Source organism: Balaenoptera borealis, assembly GCF_965194805.1.
Source record: "Balaenoptera borealis genome assembly, chromosome: 6".
Lineage (NCBI taxonomy): Eukaryota > Metazoa > Chordata > Mammalia > Artiodactyla > Balaenopteridae > Balaenoptera > Balaenoptera borealis.
The window spans coordinates 60,880,767-60,902,833 of NC_138863.1; the positions used below are offsets into that span (position 1 = coordinate 60,880,767).

A 22,067-nucleotide genomic window follows, 5' to 3' on the forward strand; every position below is an offset into this window, starting at 1 on the left:
ACATTCAATAAACAGCTCCCAAACTAACTTTCTTACCATGATGCCAAATTTCTGGATGTCCATGAAAGTAAGATCCTATCCCATGTCCCACAAAATGTGGACAGACGTGCAAACCATTCTGATGAGTTATCTGGCTTTAAAAGTGACCAAACAAAATACTTAATTAAATTGGATCATTTTAAATGCATACACAGATAAGACAAAGTCACTTCAAAATATTCTCTGAAAAGAAAAAAATAAGTTATATTTAGAGTCGGATGGTAACAACTTGTTTTCATTATTCTGGAAAAATTTTAAATTTTGTCACAGCTTGTAACAACTCCCTCTGGATAAATGAAGAAAAAAAGGTATGTATCTAACACAGTCATTTGCTTCATTTACTTCAGTACAGCATTCAAACAAGGCCACTTTTAGATGATGAGTGTGCATGCACACATATATAGCTCAGTATAACCAAGATACATGTGCAGGTAAGGCAGGTCATAAAAACCTGCCTGATTTGTATGGAGTTTCACAAAAAGGCTGTGCAAATTACCACTGATTTGGGAACCAAACGAAAAAATTGCAATCTGAAATGTGACTTCCTACTTCTATAATTCCCTTATTCTGGTCTATTTCAGAACATTAAACATTTTACAAACAGACACACTCACACAAAAGGTCACATCTACTTTGTCAGTATTCTTGAAACACTCCAAAACTTTGTGATTATTTGGGATTTCTACTAAAGACTTACACCATTAACAAAATGCATAAAAAATGCTTTTTAATCGCTACTATGCTTAAGTGAAGCTAGTATTGTGATTCCTAATTCTTAATGCTTCATTAGTTACTTCTACATGCAAATCTTTTGGGTTCCATCTATCCCACATATAAGTGAAATCTTAGAATCCAACCCTAAAATCTTCACCTGCAAGGTTAAGAAGTCATTTTTGCAATCAGGTGAACATGTTCATTTCTGGGAGCACCAGAAAGACAAGAACATACATATCATTAACAATTTATATTTTCATGTGGATGAAGGGCAAAGTGCCTTAACCCTAACCATAATAATGGTTTGGGATTTACAGGCCCACTCTTTAAATTCTTAACAAAACCAAAGTTCTTAGATCCCAAACTAGAGGTTCCAACAGCCCTTCGGTTTAGTTTAACATGAACTCAAAGGCGTTTAGCCAGCATCTTTATGAGCATTCCTGTCGATATACTTTGCTCTATACATTTTTAACCTTCATCTCCAGACCTGTAAAATGTCTTCACTTAGGCCAGGATATCACTATAAATAGCAGGTGGGCAGCCTCTCATTCAGATTTAATTTCCATGTAACAGTTCAGAAATAGGTGAGCTATGCATGTGTTGGGAAGAATGGTAAGTGAATGCTCTTCTCTCTTAAGTTGTTCTTTATGGTTATACTTATTTCTGTGTGTCTTTGCACTTTGGACAGGAGGTATAACAACTTTTCCAAGATGTTCCTATTTGTACCACACAATTTCTGAATAGAAACTCAGGATGGAGAGTGGATAGAGGGTGGAAGAGAGATTATTTAGTAAGATAAACTGATCTAGTATTTTTTTTTTTACAAGAAGGGGTTCTATCTAAACCTGTAAATTATGTTATCTATGTCCCAACAAACCTCAATAATTCTAAGAGGATTCATTATAAACTGTTCTATTTTCTTTTCTTAAAAAACCAAACTAGTTTTTTGTTTTTGTTTTTGTTCTTTTTTAAGGCTCTAATTGATTGGCAGGCATCACAGCTACGTCGTAAATGTGTGTTACAGTGGCAATCTTCATTTTAATTTCCGATGAGAGGAGAGGAAGAAAGCCCACTCTGAAAAAACACCTGGGGTCCCTCCCCCCCCCCCCCCCCCCGATACCTCTCATTCCTCTTCATAAAAGAAGCTGTGCAATTACTAGGTGGCTAAAGATATCTGAGTGCATTCTACAACAATTTACTGCCTGGATCCTGCTGGAACTTCTGGTTATAGGAGGATCATAGAATGTATGTGTCCTGGATGCAAAGGTCAGAGGATTTCACAGCTGTGTGGAAAGAGGAAAAGAACAGGACAAATTTCCCTCAGTTCCTTGGTTGAGCACCCATCTCAGTGCTTGATTCTCAGGAACTAAGTAAACACGCCTGTCTGCTTTTTAGGGTATTTTCCTTCTGGATTGGTAGTTCGCTTTTTAACGCATACTTCCTGGGACTGAATGGAATAAAATCTCATTAATGTTTCTAATTACTGTTGAAAAGAGTACCCCTTCTACTATTCTCCTATATACTGTTCTTCTATTTTGGAATATAAGGGAAGCACAAGATTATTTACCTGATTCTAGGGTTTAAATCTAACTTTGTGGAGGCAATCCAAGCAATTTGTAGTAGCAAATTCCACTCTAACATGGAATCAAGTGGCTAGGATCCCTAGTTGTGGCATGGGAAAGTGGAGTACACGTGCTTCTCCTGACTGGTGTGTTGGGGAAAATGGAAGCTGCTGGGTGGGCAGGGGTGCCCAAGAAGTATACAACTGCTCCCCAACACCAGCCATCGAGGGGATGACCCATTTCTGAGCATGAGGGTCTTCTTGCCTTGGACATTTCACAGATGAAATCTGCCTTCTTTTTGTTAAAATCTACCAAAAGAACGCTCCTGGTATTAGCTCTTCTGTTCTGATTTTCTCTAATTAAAAATTTTCTAAGACAGCCACTCACATGAGCCTGAGTACATCTATGATTTGAAGGCCTTCAGATGGAATATTTGGGGAGGAGAGGAGGGGGGAGGAGGAAGGAGATGTATAAAAGTAGTTAATGAACTTACCTGAAAATTATACTGTATTATTACAGTTCATGTTTCAGGTACGGTTTAGAGTTGAAAGAAAAATCTCTCTAAAGGAATTTCATCTTGTGATCATTTTCTTAATTTAATTCCCTTTCATGAGATAGTTTTCCTCAATTGAAGTTTTGTCCAGATAAATTAAAATTCTTGATACACTTAAACTACATTTTATGACTAAGAATACATTACCCAAGAGGGCAGAGGAGTACTATATTTAAGTACATACTCTTCTAAAGAAATAAAAATACACATGAAAATTGTTTTATTACCATTTTCTCATGAACTCTATAAACAGCACTGATTTCCAAATGGTCACATCTCTAATTAAAGGATCTCAAATGGCACCTGATTTTCTAAGTTATGGAATTTTACTTTAATCTTTCCAGATTTTTATTTTAAGCAGTAGTTTTGAATGCAGGAATGCACAAATTCAAGGATTCCCTTTAATGACAAGGAACGTTTAAGTACAATTAGTAATATTTTTGAAAGCCAACAACTGTTTTCTAAAAGAGTGGTACATTTTTTTGTTTCAAACTGGATCACAAATTACTGTATTTTTCTTACAATAGTGCTGAACTTTTATTTGAGGTTTTCTGTTTCTGAAAAGCAGACATGATGGATTGAAATAAAAGATAATTTATTGCAATGCTTACTTTCATGTGCAGAGAGAAGCAGTGTAATTGTAATTTACAGTAGCTGTCAAGAAAAATCCATCACAGATGACATTAAAATGACTTATTTTGCCTGCGCCACTTATTGTTTAAATGTGCATAATCTAATAGAAAGAGATTATTTTTAAAAATCTGCTTTATATTCTTCTAAATTAATATCAAAACATATACTTATGAATTAAACATTAAAAACCATTCATTGATACTTTCATCATGACATTTACAAGTATAAGTTTAAATTATTTTTGATTGAACTGTCACATATTTGTGATGCATGAATCTACACATTCACAATATCTTCATATGTACAGCTCATATCATCTAGAGGTAATAACAAAAATACAGATTTAGAAATATTTTAAAGCAAATGCAAGTACAGTGAGTATAATAACACTGTAACCTAAAGATCACTAGCTATCCCTCATGAAGCAGAAGGGCACAGAGAGAACTCTTTTCATTAAACTCTTTTAGCCAATGCTTCTTCAGAGATACCATCCTATCCTTTAGGTTTCAGAAAATTTCAAAATTTCCTATAAAGATCACCAGGTTTTTGGTGACATAATACTACTGAAAGATGCTTGAATGTTCTTTTCATGGTGTATCAGTAGAGGGAGGCTATGCAAAAGATGGTGAGTATCTTAAAATAAAGGAGGCTGAGTTGAAAGATGTTTGTCAACCTTCGGTCTGTAATGACTCCAAGTATTTTGGGCTTAAAGGTGGAGACTGTTTGTTTATTTACTCCCTTGAGATTTTGCCTGAATGAGAAAAGGCGAAATAATAGATGTCCAGAAACACTGCCTTAACACATCAGAACAAACATTTGTTAGAATTGGGGCCAGTTTCCTCCTCAGCGGCAGACATAGACCATCTAAATAATGAAATGCATTAGGGTAAAGGAAAAAGTTCATTGTCTGTTATTTTTCACATAGTTTCGTAAGTGCAGTTGTCAGGACTGATCTGGTTTTCAAAGAAGCTTGTACATGCAAATTCATCCTCTGCGAAAACTGACCTTTGTATCCAGATAGCTAAAATCCAATGTCACTTTCAATTTTGCTCTTCTTCTTCTTCTTTTTTTTTTTATGTAGCTAGAATTAATGTAGTGAATATGTAATGAAATGCATTATCCTGCATGGAGATTTATCAGATTTTCCGACTGAATGCTATGCTTTGCTAGTACTAGCTGGAGTTCACCTGCATGTTGGTGTGGCGTGTGGCTCTTTTTTGTAAAGAGTTAAGTCGTACACAAAAAAAGGGAACAAAGGTCAGCACCCAGCCGCCACTTGAATGTGAGATTTTTCTTTTTATTCCCCTTGATGTATACTAGGCTCTGTGTTATTAGTCTTAATGATGGAAAATTGTAGTGTTGATACAAATCTTTTTTTCAAAGTAGTAGGCGGGAGCTCCATTTGTTAGTAAGTTTTTTTGTGACTAAAAGCCACGGACAGTACATTTATGTAGCAGTAAAAGGCCTAGATGCTCTTTCCATAGCAGAGCTAATTATTCCTACTGTGACCTTACTGATCTAGCCTGTTCCTAGTACATCTCATCTGCACGCCTGTTCCTCTGTGTAGATGGTGTCAGAGAATATGAAAAACCCTATAATGAAACCATTTTCATGATGGAGAAAGGCTACTGGAGTTGCACTTGCTACAAAGAGGCTCAATTATATGAGTAATTGTGATAATTTTCTACATTCATAGCCTTCAATGGGGAAAAAAGAATGAGAGCCACAAAGGAAAATTACTTTAACAAGAAAGTACAGAGAGTAAAAATGGAAGAAGAGACAAAAAAAGGGAAAAAATAACCAGAAAAAAAGTTTAAAAAATAGATCTGGAGGGAGGAATAGCGAGACAGGGAGAACAACAGAAATGCTCAAAAGCCCATGTGCAGCTGTGTTGCACAATTAAATTGAATTTTTTTTTCTGCAGTTGATGAATGTGACTACTGCAAATGTGCCTCTGTAGTTAGCTATCATTTGTTGTTCCGTGACAGGAAAAGGATAATTACCTCTCAGAGAGAATCAAAGCCTGACATGCCCTTTAGACACAGCCATGAATGCAGAGCTCGATAGAATGCTTGAATAAGAATCTAGTGTTCTCTGCCCCCTTCTACTGAAGAATAAATTTTGTTAAAATGCAAGAGCACCACCAGTAAATTTGTTGAACCCTAGGTGTTCAAAAATATGAGGTACATCTATCGACTCATCCCATTTGCAAAAATAAAACTGCATTTTGAATTCATTTCTATTATATTCATGGACAGTAAGATAGTGAGATATGCATTAAATTTCTTTTCCCAGTAGGGGTCTGATTCAACATTTCCTATGAAAGAACAGAGAGACACTATCCTTTTTTCCCAGGCTAGTTAGCCTATAATTTAAAACTGTCAAAAACACAATTTTGTTCAAAGTCTTCAATAAAAGCTTCTCGCATATAACCCAAAGAGATTTTACTAAAGTTTGATTCAGACACTGTTACAATATTTTTAAAGCCATAAATACATTTAACTGATATTTTACTGCCTTTTTTCTTAAAGTATTTGAAGGCTTACGAAGAAAAAAGGCAGCATCTTTTCAAGGTGACTAAGCCTTCCATCCTTCAGACAAATGGGAAGTATTCAATGGTTCATATTAATGAGAACAGTACTTTAAAAGGTACTGATGTGATCATCTTTAACAAAATATGTTACTGTTAAATGAAAACACATATTCTGTATGTCTACTTCAAAACAGTTATGGGGAAAAAAAAGAGATCTAAAGTAGGTAACACATTACAAAGAAAAGTCTTGAATTTGGAAAATACACATACTATCAAAAAGCAAGCATAGAAGGCTGTGTGGAAAGAAAACAATGGTTTATAGGGAAAATGAACCAGACCAAAAAAAAAAAAAAAAGAAAAAGACAGAAGATCACCTTTTCAGGCTGTTTGTTAATCCACCAATTTGAAAGGTAAGGCTTGCTTGAGCTAATGCTTTTTATCTTTCTATCACAGGAATATGTTTCACTTCATGCCTTTATAAAATCTAGCTTTTCTCCTGTCTCATTATCCAAGAGCTGGGATACTTACCCCTTCTTAGTTACTCCTTCCACGTTTGGTGTGATTTTGAATATAGGAACACTACAGACCAACATGTCAAGCTAAAACTAAAGCAGTCACATAAATATTGCTTGCTGCTTCTATAAGTTTCTTTGCTGACCTGATATAATTCACTATAAAAAAAAAATTTTTTTTTTTAAACTCAGGGAACAACACAGCAGCCTGGCAGTTCACATACTGATATCAGACTGAAATGATGGTTCTGAATAGTAAAACATGTCATCAACTTTATACCAAGCCACCAATAACCTTTGTACCATTTGCCAACCCTCCCTTTACTTGTCGGTGTAAGGCTTACCTGATTGTGTTTCCAATTACAGAGAAGGGAGCCCCCGCTCTGCAAGCAGCAATTGCTTCATCTCTACACCTCCTGGCAATCTCCACTAACTTTTCACCACATTCATCCACATTGCCCACCAAAAATGTTTCAGAGGTGTCTCCATGGTAGCCATTGTAGTAAACCTAAACACAGGCAGAAATTTAAAAGTACGTCCTGTTTAAAAATCTACTCTCCTAAAGTCTACATTGCATTCATTTATGTATTTAGTAGATTCATGCGTTTCACCCTTCCAGAATTACTGTCAAGTTTACCTACAAAAAAAAGAAGAAATAGCCTTACAGAAATTACGAAGAGGAAGACATGCAATGATATTGCAAAATTTTAAAATAACTTCGTGACTAGTATGGCTATTTCAGCATTAGGATTAGCAATGTTCCTTAACATTTTGAGTCCTCATTTTATTTCTGAGACAAAATTATATATGCAGAAATAGTGACCAAAGACACTGACCCACAATTACTACAATAGGTTTAGAGAATCCAGAAGTATTTAACACAGTGAAAAGTTTCTTCAGTGTCATAAAGATACTTATCTTTTATTTACCAGTCCCACACTTGGAAGTGATAGATAATGGCAAGAAGAAATAAGATAGACATGTTGGTGTTGTAACAGACAGAAGGAGAATTCAGTTCCAAGAACTGAAGTGGCTCAATATCGGAATGAAAAATGTTATAGGAAAATCCTGTCTGGAAGTGGAATCTTAATCAAATGTTCCAGATAGCAGAATGTTAACAGAAAACACTATACATGGATTTTTAAAGAATCAGAATGTAACAAAACAGGCTTAAGAATAAAATTACAGAAAATAGCATTTTATCTGTCTTCAATGACTCAGAAGGCCTTGTAGGATCTTGAAAGACACCAGATTCATTATAAAAATCAATAATTACCAAACACTGTAATAACTATAGAAGGCAGAGGAGACTGGTTGAACATTGATCCTTTGATATAGCATGGAATTTGCTATTTTGCATAAACGTGTCCTATGTAATTATTTTTCACATTTCTCTTTCTCATGAAATAGAATGCAGAAACTGTAATAAGAAAGAGATTTACCTGAGCTTTCTGTTTTAATACCAAATTAATATGTATACTCTTCTGCTTAAAAAATATACTCTTGTATACTCTGTGAGGGAGGCAGGAGAAGTCTTTATTTTATCCTCACTTTATAAGTCAGGAAACTGAGGCACAGACAAGTAACTTGTCTAAGGTTAGTGGCAGAATACAGAGGTAGAACCAGGTTAATATGATGGATTATTGGCTTCTAATCAAGTGTTTTCGCTACTACATCAAATTACCTTAATTACCTTGCAATAAAACAGTGTTTTATATATTTATTCCCATTTGTAATCCAAGAGAGTACAAGTTTTGATTTTATACACAAGTATATAACATGTACTAATAAAGAGTAATTATTAAAACAAAATTATAACTCTGAATGTTTGTATAGTTGCTATTTAAGTAAAAATGTATTTTAAAAAATCTTTATTTGCCTTTTCATATTACTTTTTGCTAGCCTGTAAAATGACTACTTGAAAGATTCAATATATATGGAAATAATACTTTTGAAGGTCTGTGGCAGTTATCTATAATTACTGTTTTTACTCACAAACTATTCTTGTTTTATACTTCATTTATTTAACAAATATTTATTGAGCAACTAATATGGGTATCGCATTATCTTTTTTTAAACATTCAACTTTCAAGGGGGAAAGAAGCCTATTTTCTTGTGATATATACTAATGTAAACAATTACAAAATGCAATGAGTATTTTCTGATAAAAGTATAGGATCTAATAATGGAGTCTTTCACTTAATAAAATATTTCATAAGAAATATAATTTAAGATACTGACCTGTATGTTTTCTTGGTCCCTTCACATTTCTAGACACTTGAAAATATTTCACTTTGACTATTTTAATGTTAAAAATGGACTTGTTTATTGAAAGTCTTCAGGAAACTTAGAAAAGGCATGGACTATTCTCTTTGGACACATTGGAAACAGGAAGGAAGAGTATGCTGATTTCATTCAAAGAAGCAATATTTTATTAGGGGGTGATTAGGTGAGATAATAAATGAAGAGCCCCCAAATCAGGTACAATCCAAAAGAAAAGTGCATCATGAAAAATACTTCATTTCAGGTACACTTCATAAAATACTTCCTTCTACATGTTCTGAGTTGGAACGATAGCAACAATATATGTAGAGCAAATGTTCAAGTATTCTAAGTAGGACAAAATGATATAGGAAAGAACATCAGCAATAAAAGAATATTTGGCTATATCCTCAGACAAATTGATATGAAGAAAAAAAGCTGAATTAATTTAAACAACTAAAAATTGGACTGAACTAAACTACTGGATGCCAATCTCCACCACATTCCCACTCCCACCTAAGGTTCATGGTCTGGATATGAAATCACTATTATTAAGAATATTTCCTCATTAATAGAAACTGTACTCCTTGAATGCTATCTCAACTAGTTCTCATCAGATGTTTAATTTATATTTATTTATTTAAAATGTATTTATTAATCATCAGATGTATAGAATTTATTTACAATCTCCATAATCCAAAGGTACCATTACAAATTTTTTTAGTAAAACGAACTGCCAAAGCACAAATAACCCAAGTCTGAGAATAGTGAAAGGCTAAGGAAATTAGAAAGGTTAGAGCTTGTACAGTTTGAAGTTCCTGTGTTAAATTACTTGGGGCTGTTATTTAAGAGAAAGGCTGTTAACCATTTGGTGAAAACTGAAGTTCAGAGAGAAAAGCACTCTGCTTGTACGCTTTGAGTTCAAGGCTCTCTATACCAGAAATGGAATACAATGTTACCTTCAGGGATTTTAATAAATCTAAGGAACACTGCTAGCAAAAGAGTTGCTGTCCAAATAGACTGACACACACAGGCCAATGTAGCCCCTAATGACAGAGTAAGATAATGACAGGCCCCACTCAAAATCAGCAGGAAGAGGAAGATCAATCTTGGCAGAGTGAAGGAAAAATGCTGGCTTTCTTCGCGTTAGCTCATCTCATACATATCTAGCTTCAGCAGCTGCCCAGTGCTGTGGGCTCTGCATTAACTACACAGTGGATCAATAACAATTACACCTTCTCAAAAACATGACACATAGCAGGATTGGGTTGACATTTCACTTAGGCCAACATTGATCTCAGTGCATCTGATTCCAGCCCTAAATTCAAGTCAGGCCTGGGTTTACTTGGAATAAACACAGAGTTAAAGACAAAAAAGGAAACCAGCTGCTTGTGTCTGGGTCTAGAAGTAAACAGCACTTCCATCGGTGCAGTTCACATTTTCAATCCACTCTTCTTCTTGTTGCTACCGGCAGTTCTGAAGTTGATCAAAGACTATTTTTTATATGATTTACTCACCGTGACATCAATGTTGATAATATCTCCATCCTGAAGAGGTCGACTGAAACATAAACAGGAAAAAAAATGGTGACAGACAGATCCCAATAAAAGGAATATAAAAATAAATATCTAATGACTACTATCACAAGCCTAATGAGTTGTGATGATAATTCAGTGGAGAAGGAATGAATGGAATAACTATATCTAATCTTTAATTTATGTTAGTCACATCAATTTTTACTAGAAATACCTAAATGAACATGTATTGTCACTGGTAAAAAATCTACTTATTCTCAACAAAATATACTTAATAGTTACCTTAATTTTACAAAGAGCCAAAGCAATAGTAGATGGTAAAAGAAACACTTAATGCACAACCACTTTTTTGTATTACATATTGCTTTAACAAACATTAAATGGTGGTATTATGTCCATTTAGAAGCAAAATACTTCAAAATTGTTGCTCTACCATAATCAGCTTCAAAAGTTTGCAGGTAGGTTTCAATTAAACTATAGTGTCTTTCAACATATGTTATAGATCTTAGTTTCATGTTTTAGTTTCCAAAGGAACAATATGTTATTAAGCAATGAATACCTGTCAGGAATACCATGACAAAGCACGTTGTTTACAGAGGTACAAACAGATTTTGGAAAACCTCCATAGCCTAGAGGTGAGGGATAGGCATCATGACTGATGATTTCCTGATGAACAAGAGCATCTATCTCTTCAGTTGTCATGTCAACCTAAAATATTAAATAAAGAAATTGTGGAGCGACAGTTGAAGACACTTCCTGTATTTATTGACTATGCCTATAGCTACAGCACTTCCAGATGAGGCTGTATAAATTTACTGTGATAAACTTGTGGTACAACATTTTAATTAATTATGATTAACCTTAAAATCCTATTGTGCTTTTCTGACAACTGTTTCGGTATATGATGGTGTTATGGACTATTAGGAAATGGACATTTTAAAATCTAAGATCCTTTCAATCACTTGTGAGTCATTAAATGACATGACTCCTTTTTAGCCTGAAGGTTTAAAAAATATGTTCTGTGGCAATTCCTTCCTCTTCTTCAATGGTTAGTGCCCTGGGCTAATCCAAGCATATAAATTCTCAAAAGGATCTTCAATTTAGATGACAAAGCTTGAAAAGTAGGTCAAACCACACCTTTTTATCTCAGCGAAACATTACATGGGTTTCGCCATAATGGCATGGAGGTTATGGTTCATCATTTAAAAAACTAAGTCTGATACATTTTGTAGAGATTCGGCTTCAGTAATCTTGATTTCTTTCATGCCTAAATAAATCAGTGTGTTTTCAAAAAATATTTTTCCCTTACTAGAAGGTATCCAGTTGCTCCCAAACTAGAAGAAAACTGAAATCAAGTTTTGTGGGCACATGAGGACTATCTCCATAAACTCATAAATCATGAGCAAAATTCTAAAACAAAATCTTTTATTAGAAAGTATTTCTTCGAGAGTTTTCTGTATGTTATTTTATATTCACATTATGGTTAGTTGTGTTGCTATAACAAGTCTATTACACAAATGATACAGTAAGTGTTTCATCTTTGAGTCTCACTTCCTAAATTCTGCCCACCTTTTGGAAACTACAGTGTTTTCTTTTATGATCCTTACATAGCAGGATTCAGATTCAGTTTCAGATTATCCCGAAAGACCTAAATCTTGTAGTAAGATAGCTGTACATAATTACATTGCTGAATTACCTATAGCTTAGTGTATCTGGTCTGATCTTTCTTTGCAGAGCCAATGTAAGCAAATAAGAGACAAAGGATGAGGCAAAGCAACTCTTCAGGCACAGGGAAATAACGTGGGGAATAAAAGCAGAAACTACAGGCAGGAGTAAGAGGGGAAAAGTCAAAGCCATCTGCCATGGATCAACTTGGATAGGCCGATTGTGCTCAAAGTATCTCCAGAATTCTGCTACTTAACATCAAATTTGTATTTTCAATTATCTCTTGAATAAACACAGAAATAATACGATCCCTTTCCCCTATCCCAAGGCTTTACTTAATTTTAACAAATTAGATGTGAACAAAAGAGAGGGAAAGGGAAAGGGAAAAAAGGGGAGGAGGATTTGTTGCCCCTTATGTAAGTCTTCCGAGGCTTGGTGAGACGCCACCTTTAAACTCTTCCCGGCCAGGAGGAGGACATGGCGGGCCAGCTGACAAGCCTGACGAAGCCCTTGAATCTGATCTTCATTCTTAACTTCTATGCTGTCTCCCCAGTCGGGTACAATGCCTGTCGTCACATAGTCTGGCTTCTTTATGTGCTTGAGGAAAAAGGATTGAAAACGAAGATCAGAACCCAGTGCATGACAATGGGATCATTTTTTCGGACACAGCCTCCTGCTTCATGGAGCTCTGCCCTTCCTGCCGGAGCACCGACCTCTGAAGCCAGCACAACAGACCCTCCAGGCTGCCCCCAGTTCCTTCCCCTGCCCTTTTGAACTTAACATGGCCTGTTAGTGCTGCCTCTGGATGGTCTGTTAACCTTTCTGTGCTTTGAGTCACACTGGACTGAAGGAGACTTCTGGTCAAAACAAACAGGAGTTTTCTTCCTTCTCCAACCCCATTAGAAGCCTACTGCCATTGATAACAAATAGCACCAAGCTTCCCAATTGCCAAATGGTTAATTAAGAGCACTTTCATCTCCTCCACACAAAGATAAAATTTATGCAAAGGATAGCTCACAACACCCTCTCCCAATGAATATATGTAAAAGGCTGACTGTCAAGTTCACGGACGCCTATCACATATGCACTTCTCTTACACTTTGCAACTGTACCCAAACTAAGAAGGAACTAGAGGACAAAACGAAACAGCTCTCTTTCCTTTTCCTTTCTTTTTTTTACAAGTACATAAAAAATACTTTGAACACTTCCATCATTTGTCAGAAACAAACAAACTCCCCCCTCCTCTAAAACTCAAAATGTTCAACTCTGATCATCCCTGGAGAACATTCTGCACCACTAACTTAAATCCATGGGCAGTATTCAGAAAATAAATACTACCTTACACACAGAGCTCCTTTCGGTCCCAAGGTTTTGCACAGCTCTTTACAAACTATTTATGGCAACCGCTACAGAAGTTTTGTTGAACAGTACCCAGTAAGGCTACACAGCAGCTGGGGACAGGAAGCTGAGAGAGATAACGCTATTCAGTGGACATCACAGCATCTCTGGAAGGGCTGAGGTGAGGGCTCTGCACTTTGTGAACTGCATCATGCAGGATTTAAGGACCTTCACTTATTCTCATGTTCAGATGGGCCTTTCTGACACAAGTAATGCCATTGCTTGGGCTGCAGCAGCCGAGCTCGGGGTGAGTATCTTCTCTGCTACAGCTTTACCACCAGCACCCACAAAGCACACCCGGTCTCCCACAGCCCCGCCTCCTCTCTCTTTGCAATCTGGCCAGGTTACAACCACAGGCAGAAGGGCTGTTGGCTTGTCACTGAAATTCTAAAACAATACATTCACCTCTCTGGAGACTTCTTTTTTCTTTTCTACTAAGGAAATACCAGAAACATACTCTGGGCTCTGGTGGCCTGTCTTGTCAGCCCTTGTCACAAAAATGGGCCACTCACCTTCAGGGAGTATGATATACTTAATGTGGGTTTACTGCAAAAAAAAAAACAAAAAACAAAAACAGAAAAAGAGGGAAAGCAGGTGACTTTTGTGACAAATCTATATTTCTTTCACCTATTCTCGTTCTTCCTAAACAATCCCCACACTTCCTTTACATTGCATTTTGGAAAAATGGACAGATTGTCTATAATCTTATCTTCATGGTAGAAATTTAATATGGAAATTTTCATGATAGAAACTTAAATTCTAAGTGAATTGAGCAGTTATAACTCAGTGCTTTATTTAAAAAAATGAATATTATAGAACTGCAGGATGTTAAAACTTCCCAAACCACAGTTTTAAATCACAGACCAAGTTTAAAAATTATAATTCAGACAGCTCAGAAATCAAAGGTGCAAAAATCGCTTCTGTAGTTAACCTTTATCTTGGCTGGAAAAAGCAGCAAATAATAGGCAATACGGTACCTTAGGGACTGGATGAGCTGAAGAAACTGCAGCCGGCAAAACTATACTGTGTGAAATCTCTCTTTGTCTCCGGAAAAAGAAATTTCTTCTTTGTTGACTGCTTGACTGCTTGTGTAAGTAGATATGATTGAGTGGTGAAGAGAAAATCCTGTGACAACCTAGAAGCAGAAATAGACATATCTTAAGTAAAAAAACCCTACTTAGTGCTACATTTTAAGATGTTGCGTTGTTGTCTATTAAATCATTATTATAATCCTTTATTGGCTCAAAAAGAAAAAGCCCCAAATAGAAAGGAAAGAGCAGTGGTATTCTGAGTTCTAGTACAATAGTAGCAAAGCATATTTATTAGCTAATAGTATGTTTACATAAATGTTTGACAATGGAAAACTCTATTCTAATGGGAAACAAACATATAGAAACATCTGCTAAACACCAGGTCTATAAAAAGAGCAATTTCTGCTGTGGTACCTTAAAAGCAGCCATGTCCAGGATGACCCTAGATTCAGGGCACTGTTTGGGTGGCTTTATATTCTTTAAAGCCGTTTTCCTTTCACGAATCCTGGACAAATTGCCAGCTGCACTTTTTGCCCTCGATAGGATTACTACTCTGTGTTAAGTTCATGTGCAGCGAGGCATTATACTGAAATTCATTGTAATGAATGCTCAAGTCAGATAAAGACTAAATAGCAAAACTGTAGGGTGTAACCCTGAAAGAAAACGAATGTAGGGTCCTAAAGTACCCACAACAGGAATTTAGAAATATCTATCAAAATTTTAAATGCACACATCCTTTGACTCAGCAATTCATCTCCTAGGACTCTACTGTGTGCAATGATGGATGTTTGAAGATGAACTGTAGCACTGTTTGTGGTAGAAAAAAATGGGAAACAATCCAAATGTCCATCCGTAGGGGACTGGTTAAATATATTATGGTAAATCTATACAACAGAAAACTATAGAGGTATTAAGGAGAATAAGCTAAATCATCTCTATGTATTGACATGGAAAGAGGTCACAATATATTGTTAGGAAAATAGCAAATGCTGAGCAGTACATATTAAAAGCTCATTAAAAGGAGCTTATGTAAAAAGCTCATGTAAAAAGAACTTATACATTTATACAGGCTTGTATATGCCTATAAAATTTCTGAAAATTGATATTCATCAATAGTGGTTATTTCTGGGGTATCTGATTGGGGCTGGGGTGGGGAGGAAGACTTACTGATTCCTTCTGTTTTCTTCTATACTGATTGACTTCTAAAAACATTCACTTGCATTACTTTTATAATTAAAACAATAGTTTTAAAAATCCCCAACACGCCATAATTGCATGTCACGGGTTGGCAAACTACAGCCCAAAGGGCAAATCTGCCCTGCTGCCTATTTTTATACAGCCCCAACCTAAAAATGATTTTTATATTTATAAATGGTTGAAAAAAATCATATTTTATAACGTGAAATTATACAATATTCAAATTTCAGTGCCTGTAAATAAAGGTTTATTGGAACATAGCTATACTCATTCACTTACAATTAGCCATGGCTGCTTTTGAGCGACAGTGGCAGAGTTGAGTAGTTGTGACAGAGAACATATGGCTCACAAAGCCTAATATATATACTACCTGCCCCTTAGAGAAGAATTTTGTCGACTCCCGGTCTAGAGCACTGGTTCTCAAAATGTGGTACCCAGACCAGCATATTAGTATCACGTGGGGAAAAGATGCAAATTCTTGGGCCCCCCCTCAACTTACTGACTCAGACTCTGGGATGTGGTCAGCAATCTGTGTTTTAACAATCCCTCACCAGAGTGATTCTCATGCACACTAAAGTTTGAGAATTACTGGCCTAGAGTAATCTTTCAGCTGTGAAACATAATGGAAACACAAATTGCAGGTGAGTATTAGCCCCAAAACTCAAGATCTCTAAGTGAATGGGAAAAAGGCACAGATGCAAACAAACCCCAATAGTCATTGATTCAGTGTCCTAAGTTTCACTCAATTATGTTCTTCCAGAAAGCTGAAAGTAACATTGTTGAATCAAACTTACAGAGGTGTTTCAGGTATTATTTTAAACAATTCCAAATACCAGACAAAATGCTGCCAGTAATATCACTTCTTAAAAAAAAAAAAAGTTGCTTGATAGAGGCAGGTACATATTCCCTAAAGCTTGTAAAGTACAATATTTCCCTAAAGACAACACCATCAGCCCCAGGATGTTAACTGTCTATGAAGGGCAGGGTAGTTTCCTAGTAAAAGCAGATGGTTGGAAAGCAGAAGCCTGGACTTTTGTCTCAGCTCTACTACTTGTTAGCTGTGTGGCCCTGAGCAAGTGTCTTGTTTTGAGTCTCAAGTGAGAATTAATTGGAATAAAGTCTGTGAAAGTGCCCTCCATTTAGTAGATGCTCAAAAAATGGTAGTTCCTTCAAGAATACTTGAAAAGTAAAATGAGAAAGAAACCCTGGGCTTCACTATAGCTTCTAATACTGAGAACTTATTGTGCGTCAATTACTCTGCTAGGCCCTTTACATATGGTAGCTCATTAATCTTCCCGAGAACCCTGTAAACTGTAAACTGTTATTACTCCATTCCACAGTAGAAGGTACGGAAGCACACAAAGGTAAGTAACTCTGCCAGAGTGCCAAAGCTGCGGGGAAGCAGGTCCAGTTGCCTTCATGAAGTATATTGCTCTCCCACGCGTGAGAAAAAGATGAGCTAACAACACACAAGGACACACTCTGAAAATGTAAAAGGCCTCACAAAACTAGTAAAAGTTACCACTATTATTATTTTTTTTTGCAAAAGTGGTGATGGGTTGACCTAATCCATCCTCTTTCTCAAGCCAAACTCCCTTTGCTGACCAAATACATGCTGTAGAGGTTTGGCTGGGCAGTCTGTGGACACAGAATGGAAAATCTGGGTCCCAGTTAAAGCCAAGAAAAGGCTCAGGTGTTATCAATCCATGATTCTGGGCTCCCTAACTGCATCCCTAGGTAGGACCAAAGACAAGCTCCCAAGTGTTTCCCTTCTGAGAAAAGCATGTATTATGATGACTATTAATAACGATAACACTAATAGAAATAGAAAACAATAATAGTGGTTAACACTTAATGGCCAGTTTCTTGAATTAAGCACAGTGCTAGGTGCTCCACACACATTAAGTCTTACCAGTGCTGTTAGGGAGGCGGGCAGCTGTTGATGTCACTATTTTATGGATGAGGAACAAAGGCTCACACCTCTGGTGGCCCCAGCTAGAGTCCTCGAAGTCCAAATCCAGGGCTGTGTCTGCCGCTCCAAGCTGCCTTTCAACAGTGTGCACGGGCTCTAGTAGCTGGCATGCTTTGCTATAGCATGTGTTTTTTCAGGGATTCAATTTCAAAGAAATCTTTTTTTAATCATGAAAAAAAATAAACATCATGGAACCAGCCAACATTCAGAATGAAGGTATTTTTCATGAAAAGTCTTAGAACTGATGTAACTGGGAGGCATTGTGGTCGTGAAAATAACACGAGCTTTGAAGTCAGATCTGAATTACCAAAACTTCTGAGCCCCACTTTCTTCACCATTACATGGGAATAGTAGTGCTTTGCTCACCACCAGGTTGTTGTGAACATTAGCTGAGATAACACATATGCCTAAACCATCTTTTAAAAGTAGGCACTCCATGGGGGAGTTGCCTGGTGGCCTAGTGGTTAGGATTCCAGGCTTTCACTGCCATGGCCTGGGTTCGATCCCTGGTTGGGGAACTGAGATCCCGCAAGACACGTGGTGTGGCCAAAAAAAAAAAAAGAAGTAGGCACCCCATAAATGTTAATGTCTTTTCCTTTCTCTTCTCAACACTCTACATGTTTCCCTGTGGGCCTCGAAATTTACTTATTCTTTTATTTGACAATTACTTACTGAGCTCCTCCTACATGCCATGCTTTGGACACGAGGTGAACCAGGTGACAAAAGTCCCTGCCTCATGGAGCTCATATTCCGTGGTGCGACACAGACAAGAAGCAAACAAATACATTCGATTATATCAGATGGTGATATTCCTGATGAAAAATGGGCCCGAATGACACCACACTGGAGCTAGAGGTTCTGCTCCTGGTCCTGCCAGGAGCTAACTGTGTGACCTCGAGCAGTAACAACAGCAGCGAACACTGGTTGAGAGCCTACCGGTGCCAAACTCTGTGCTGAGCACTTCACAGACACTATCAACTGCTACAGAAGGTTTAGTAAAATGAGGGCGTGAACTTCATAATCTTTGAGGTCTATTTTTTTTTTAATATAAAATTTATTTATTTATTTTTGGCTGCGTTGGGTCTTTGTTGCTGTGCACGGGCTTTCTCTAGTTGCAGTGAGCGGGGGCTACTCTTGGTTGCGGTGCGCGGGCTTCTCATTGCGGTGGCTTCTCTTGTTGTGGAGCATGGGCTCTAGGCGCACAGGCTTCAGTAGTTGTGGCTCGCGGGCTCTAGAGCACAGGCTCAGTAGTTGTGGCGCATGGGCTTCGTTGCTCTGCGGCACATGGGATCTTCCCGGACCAGGGCTCAAACACGTCCCCTGCATTGGCAGGCGGATTCTTAACCACTGCGCCACCAGGGAAGTCCCTGAGGTCTCTTTCAGCTCTGACATGTGTGCCTTCATTCAGCAGCTTCTGACTGTCATGCTATGTCCCAGGCAATGGGACGATGTAGAGTCTGATCAATTTTAGAACTCGTGAAGATTTTTTTCAATGCAGCTGATAACACGGAAGAGAGACCATCTTTATCAGTATTATCAAGTTCAAGTACACAGTCATTACAGGGGGAATCTTTCCAATGTTCTTAAACTCAAGGCATGAAGTCATCAGGCCTCTACTAGGAGATCTGAATGAGGCTTCTGAGACATTCACTTCTAGAATGAACAGTGTTGCCAACATACCTGTTCTGCTAAATAATGGGCTCACTGCCAGAAAGAGGCAAGCACCTCCACACATGACTTAAACATTGGGAACACAGCCTGAACATATCCAATCTGTTGACAATTATGGTTTTGTAGTGTTCTCAGCAACTCCACTTTCATAAGATACATTTTTATTGGAAGCAAAATCTTTTCTTTCAATCTGATAAAAGACACCCTATAAATGTTGTCACAAAGTAACAGGATAATAAGGTACCATACCGTGTTTATTCTACTAACTATTCATTACAAACCAGAAAAAAAAAAACAAAACAATTTAGTGTTTTCACAGGTGAAATGAAGAAATGGTCTTACATCAATATGTGCCTTTAGAAGATAATGGCTCTCCAATTAACATGACAAAAAATGCGGGGGGAGATCCTCAACTTTGCTTATCATAGTGTAATTCATAAATAGCAGTTTAAAAATTTTCTAAATGCAGAGTGAGTAAAATTAAAATCCTCCATCCCAATTATATTCGGGGTCACAAACTACATTATCTGCTACAGATCACCCTAGAAAAGGTTTGTTGAATTTCCTATATATTTCCTTTCTTTATAAAAGCACTGCTTTGTACATCCAAAATGAACACATATGTTACACATCTGTTATACCTCAATTTAAAAAATAACTAAAGAGAAGAACTGCTGATACCTTCTAATAACTACATGTAACTTCCAACTTGCTACTGTCAATGTTACACAGCTAATTTGATGCATGATGTCCATCCTCAGAGGCAGGGACACCAGGCAGGTTTCCATCAGCCTCGGGATTGGCTCCTCGGTCTTCTGGGCACCATCGTTCACCCAGGACCCACAGCAAACCCTCTTTTGTTAAAGCTATTTTTAGGAAACAAGGGTTAAGTTGACTAATCTGAAGTTTAGGAGATGCCAGTAGGAAATCATCAGAAACCTCAGAAGAGAAGAGCCCCAGATCAGCAAGGGGCTGCTTTGGACTAATTTGATCTTAAAAGACATGATCATAGCGAGTGTTGTTACTGTCAATTATGTAACAGAAACTCTATAAAAGGTTTCCTTAGGCAGTAAATCTATACGTTATTTGTTATGAATACTAGAATACTTACTGTTATCACAGGTAATAACAAGAATTTATTTTCAGTGTCATAAAAATTCTATCAGCTCCTAGTTTGAGCTGAATGTCAAAAATTATAAGCAACTGCTTCTTTCCTTCCACGGAGGAGGACACTGTGGGCCCTGAATGTCTATTGAAATTGTTATATGACCCTTGGATCCTGCAGCACATTTTTCATATTCTAAATTTGTATTTGAAATGTAAATCTAGGTTACAGTTTTAAATATTTTCATATTAGGTAATAACATCAATTTCTAAAAGCTGCATTTTATTTCCCTTTACAGATTAAGTCTGAAAGGTGGGACTACAGAATTCAAGTATGATGGGAGAAGAATGCATTTAAAATAACTAATATTGCTGCACATGACATGCCCTATATTCATTGGCCTCTTACTCAGGGTTCATTTTAATTGTTATCTGCGCGTGCATTCTATACCACATAATGAAAAGCTTCCATTTCACCCACTGAGCCCTGGGTTTTTATGTGCACCTCTACTAATGACCCTTAATTAAGCCGATTTTACCCTCGGAAATGCAAGTTTTCTTTTGGTCAACAAGTATTTTTAAGAGAGAGTTCTGAATGAACTTCCAAAGAGACATTTAAAATGCCTGTTAATGCTTATTATCTTAAGCAGTTGTAAAACTGAACAAAGTACATTTGTACTCAAGTGTGGGCTACCAACACCTCTATGTTTCATTGTACGTTTCCAGGGAAGCACTTTCACCCTCCAGAGTGCCATCAGTCCTCAGTTATGTTATGTTTCAGAGGCTTCAAGTATCTGGGTAGAAAACAACACAATAAAGTAGCCTGTATCACTTTACATTAGCCAACAATGTCAACCAGAGATAATATGTAATTTAAAAGACACCCTGTAAAATGTCTTGCTGAATGTATTTTTTCATAATGATTAGCAAATGTCAAAGTCTAGTAACAAAACTATTATTTATAGCATATCAACATCTAATTGATTTTACAAATGGAGGCAATTATTTTGGATGAAGGGAGGAATTGCCTGCCAGATTTAAATGATTTATGATTACTAAGAGAAAACAACAATGTTTTGCTAATTCATTTTCAAATATGGCTCTTACACTCATTGATGATTTTAATTTTAAATCAAAGGATTTGCTACAATAATACATTAACTCTAAAAAAAAGCAACTTTGTGACAGCAGTTCGAGATATTTTTAACTGTATAGAAATACTGCTTCCTACAGTAGGCTCAGGAGGGACTGTACCACAGAAGCACATTTTCAAGGTGCTGATTTAGAACCACAGAAAGATCACAGTTCATGAACTCCAACCAATTACCCAGGGTGGGAGCACAGGCTCTTACAGCACTGCGAATGCAGCCATGTCTCATATTTCCTGACCTAAAACATTGACTGTCCGCTTGATAGGTTTGATAACTTGCACAAACGTCGTGAAAGGAAAATTAAGTAGTCTGCCTCACTCTCTGTGACTCCCATTGATTTTTATAATCTAGTAGTAAGAGGTACATGTTTTAAGAGTAAATGAGAAAGAAAGTTCCTTCCCATAGCAAGGAGGCTGTAACGCAGAAGAGAAGCTCACATTTCACAAGAAATAACCTGTGCATCTGTTGAAGAAGAAGAAGAAGAAGAAGAAAAAGAAGGGAAAAAAACCCTAAACAGCTAGGGGAATGCCCCAGG

General features: G+C 36.9%; 1 protein-coding gene across 8 annotated transcripts in view; it reads right to left on the bottom strand.

The window, feature by feature from the left end:
• Positions 1-22,067, bottom strand: part of METAP1D (methionyl aminopeptidase type 1D, mitochondrial) — a 78,595-nt gene that overhangs the window by 2,896 nt on the left and 53,632 nt on the right. For 5 of the 8 annotated variants that reach the window (XM_082395431.1, XM_082395426.1, XM_082395430.1 and 2 more), the window contains 6 exons: positions 14,384-14,541; positions 12,456-12,605; positions 10,903-11,051; positions 10,326-10,368; positions 6,891-7,054; positions 37-134 (listed from right to left, as the gene is read on the bottom strand). In XM_082395431.1, the coding sequence (XP_082251557.1) occupies positions 37-134; positions 6,891-7,054; positions 10,326-10,368; positions 10,903-11,051; positions 12,456-12,605; positions 14,384-14,541 (762 nt within the window). Of the gene's footprint in view, positions 1-36; positions 135-6,890; positions 7,055-10,325; positions 10,369-10,902; positions 11,052-12,039; positions 12,606-14,383; positions 14,542-21,099; positions 21,160-22,067 lie in introns of those variants that run through there. The other 3 variants (XM_082395428.1, XM_082395432.1, XM_082395433.1) reach the window with 3 other exon arrangements.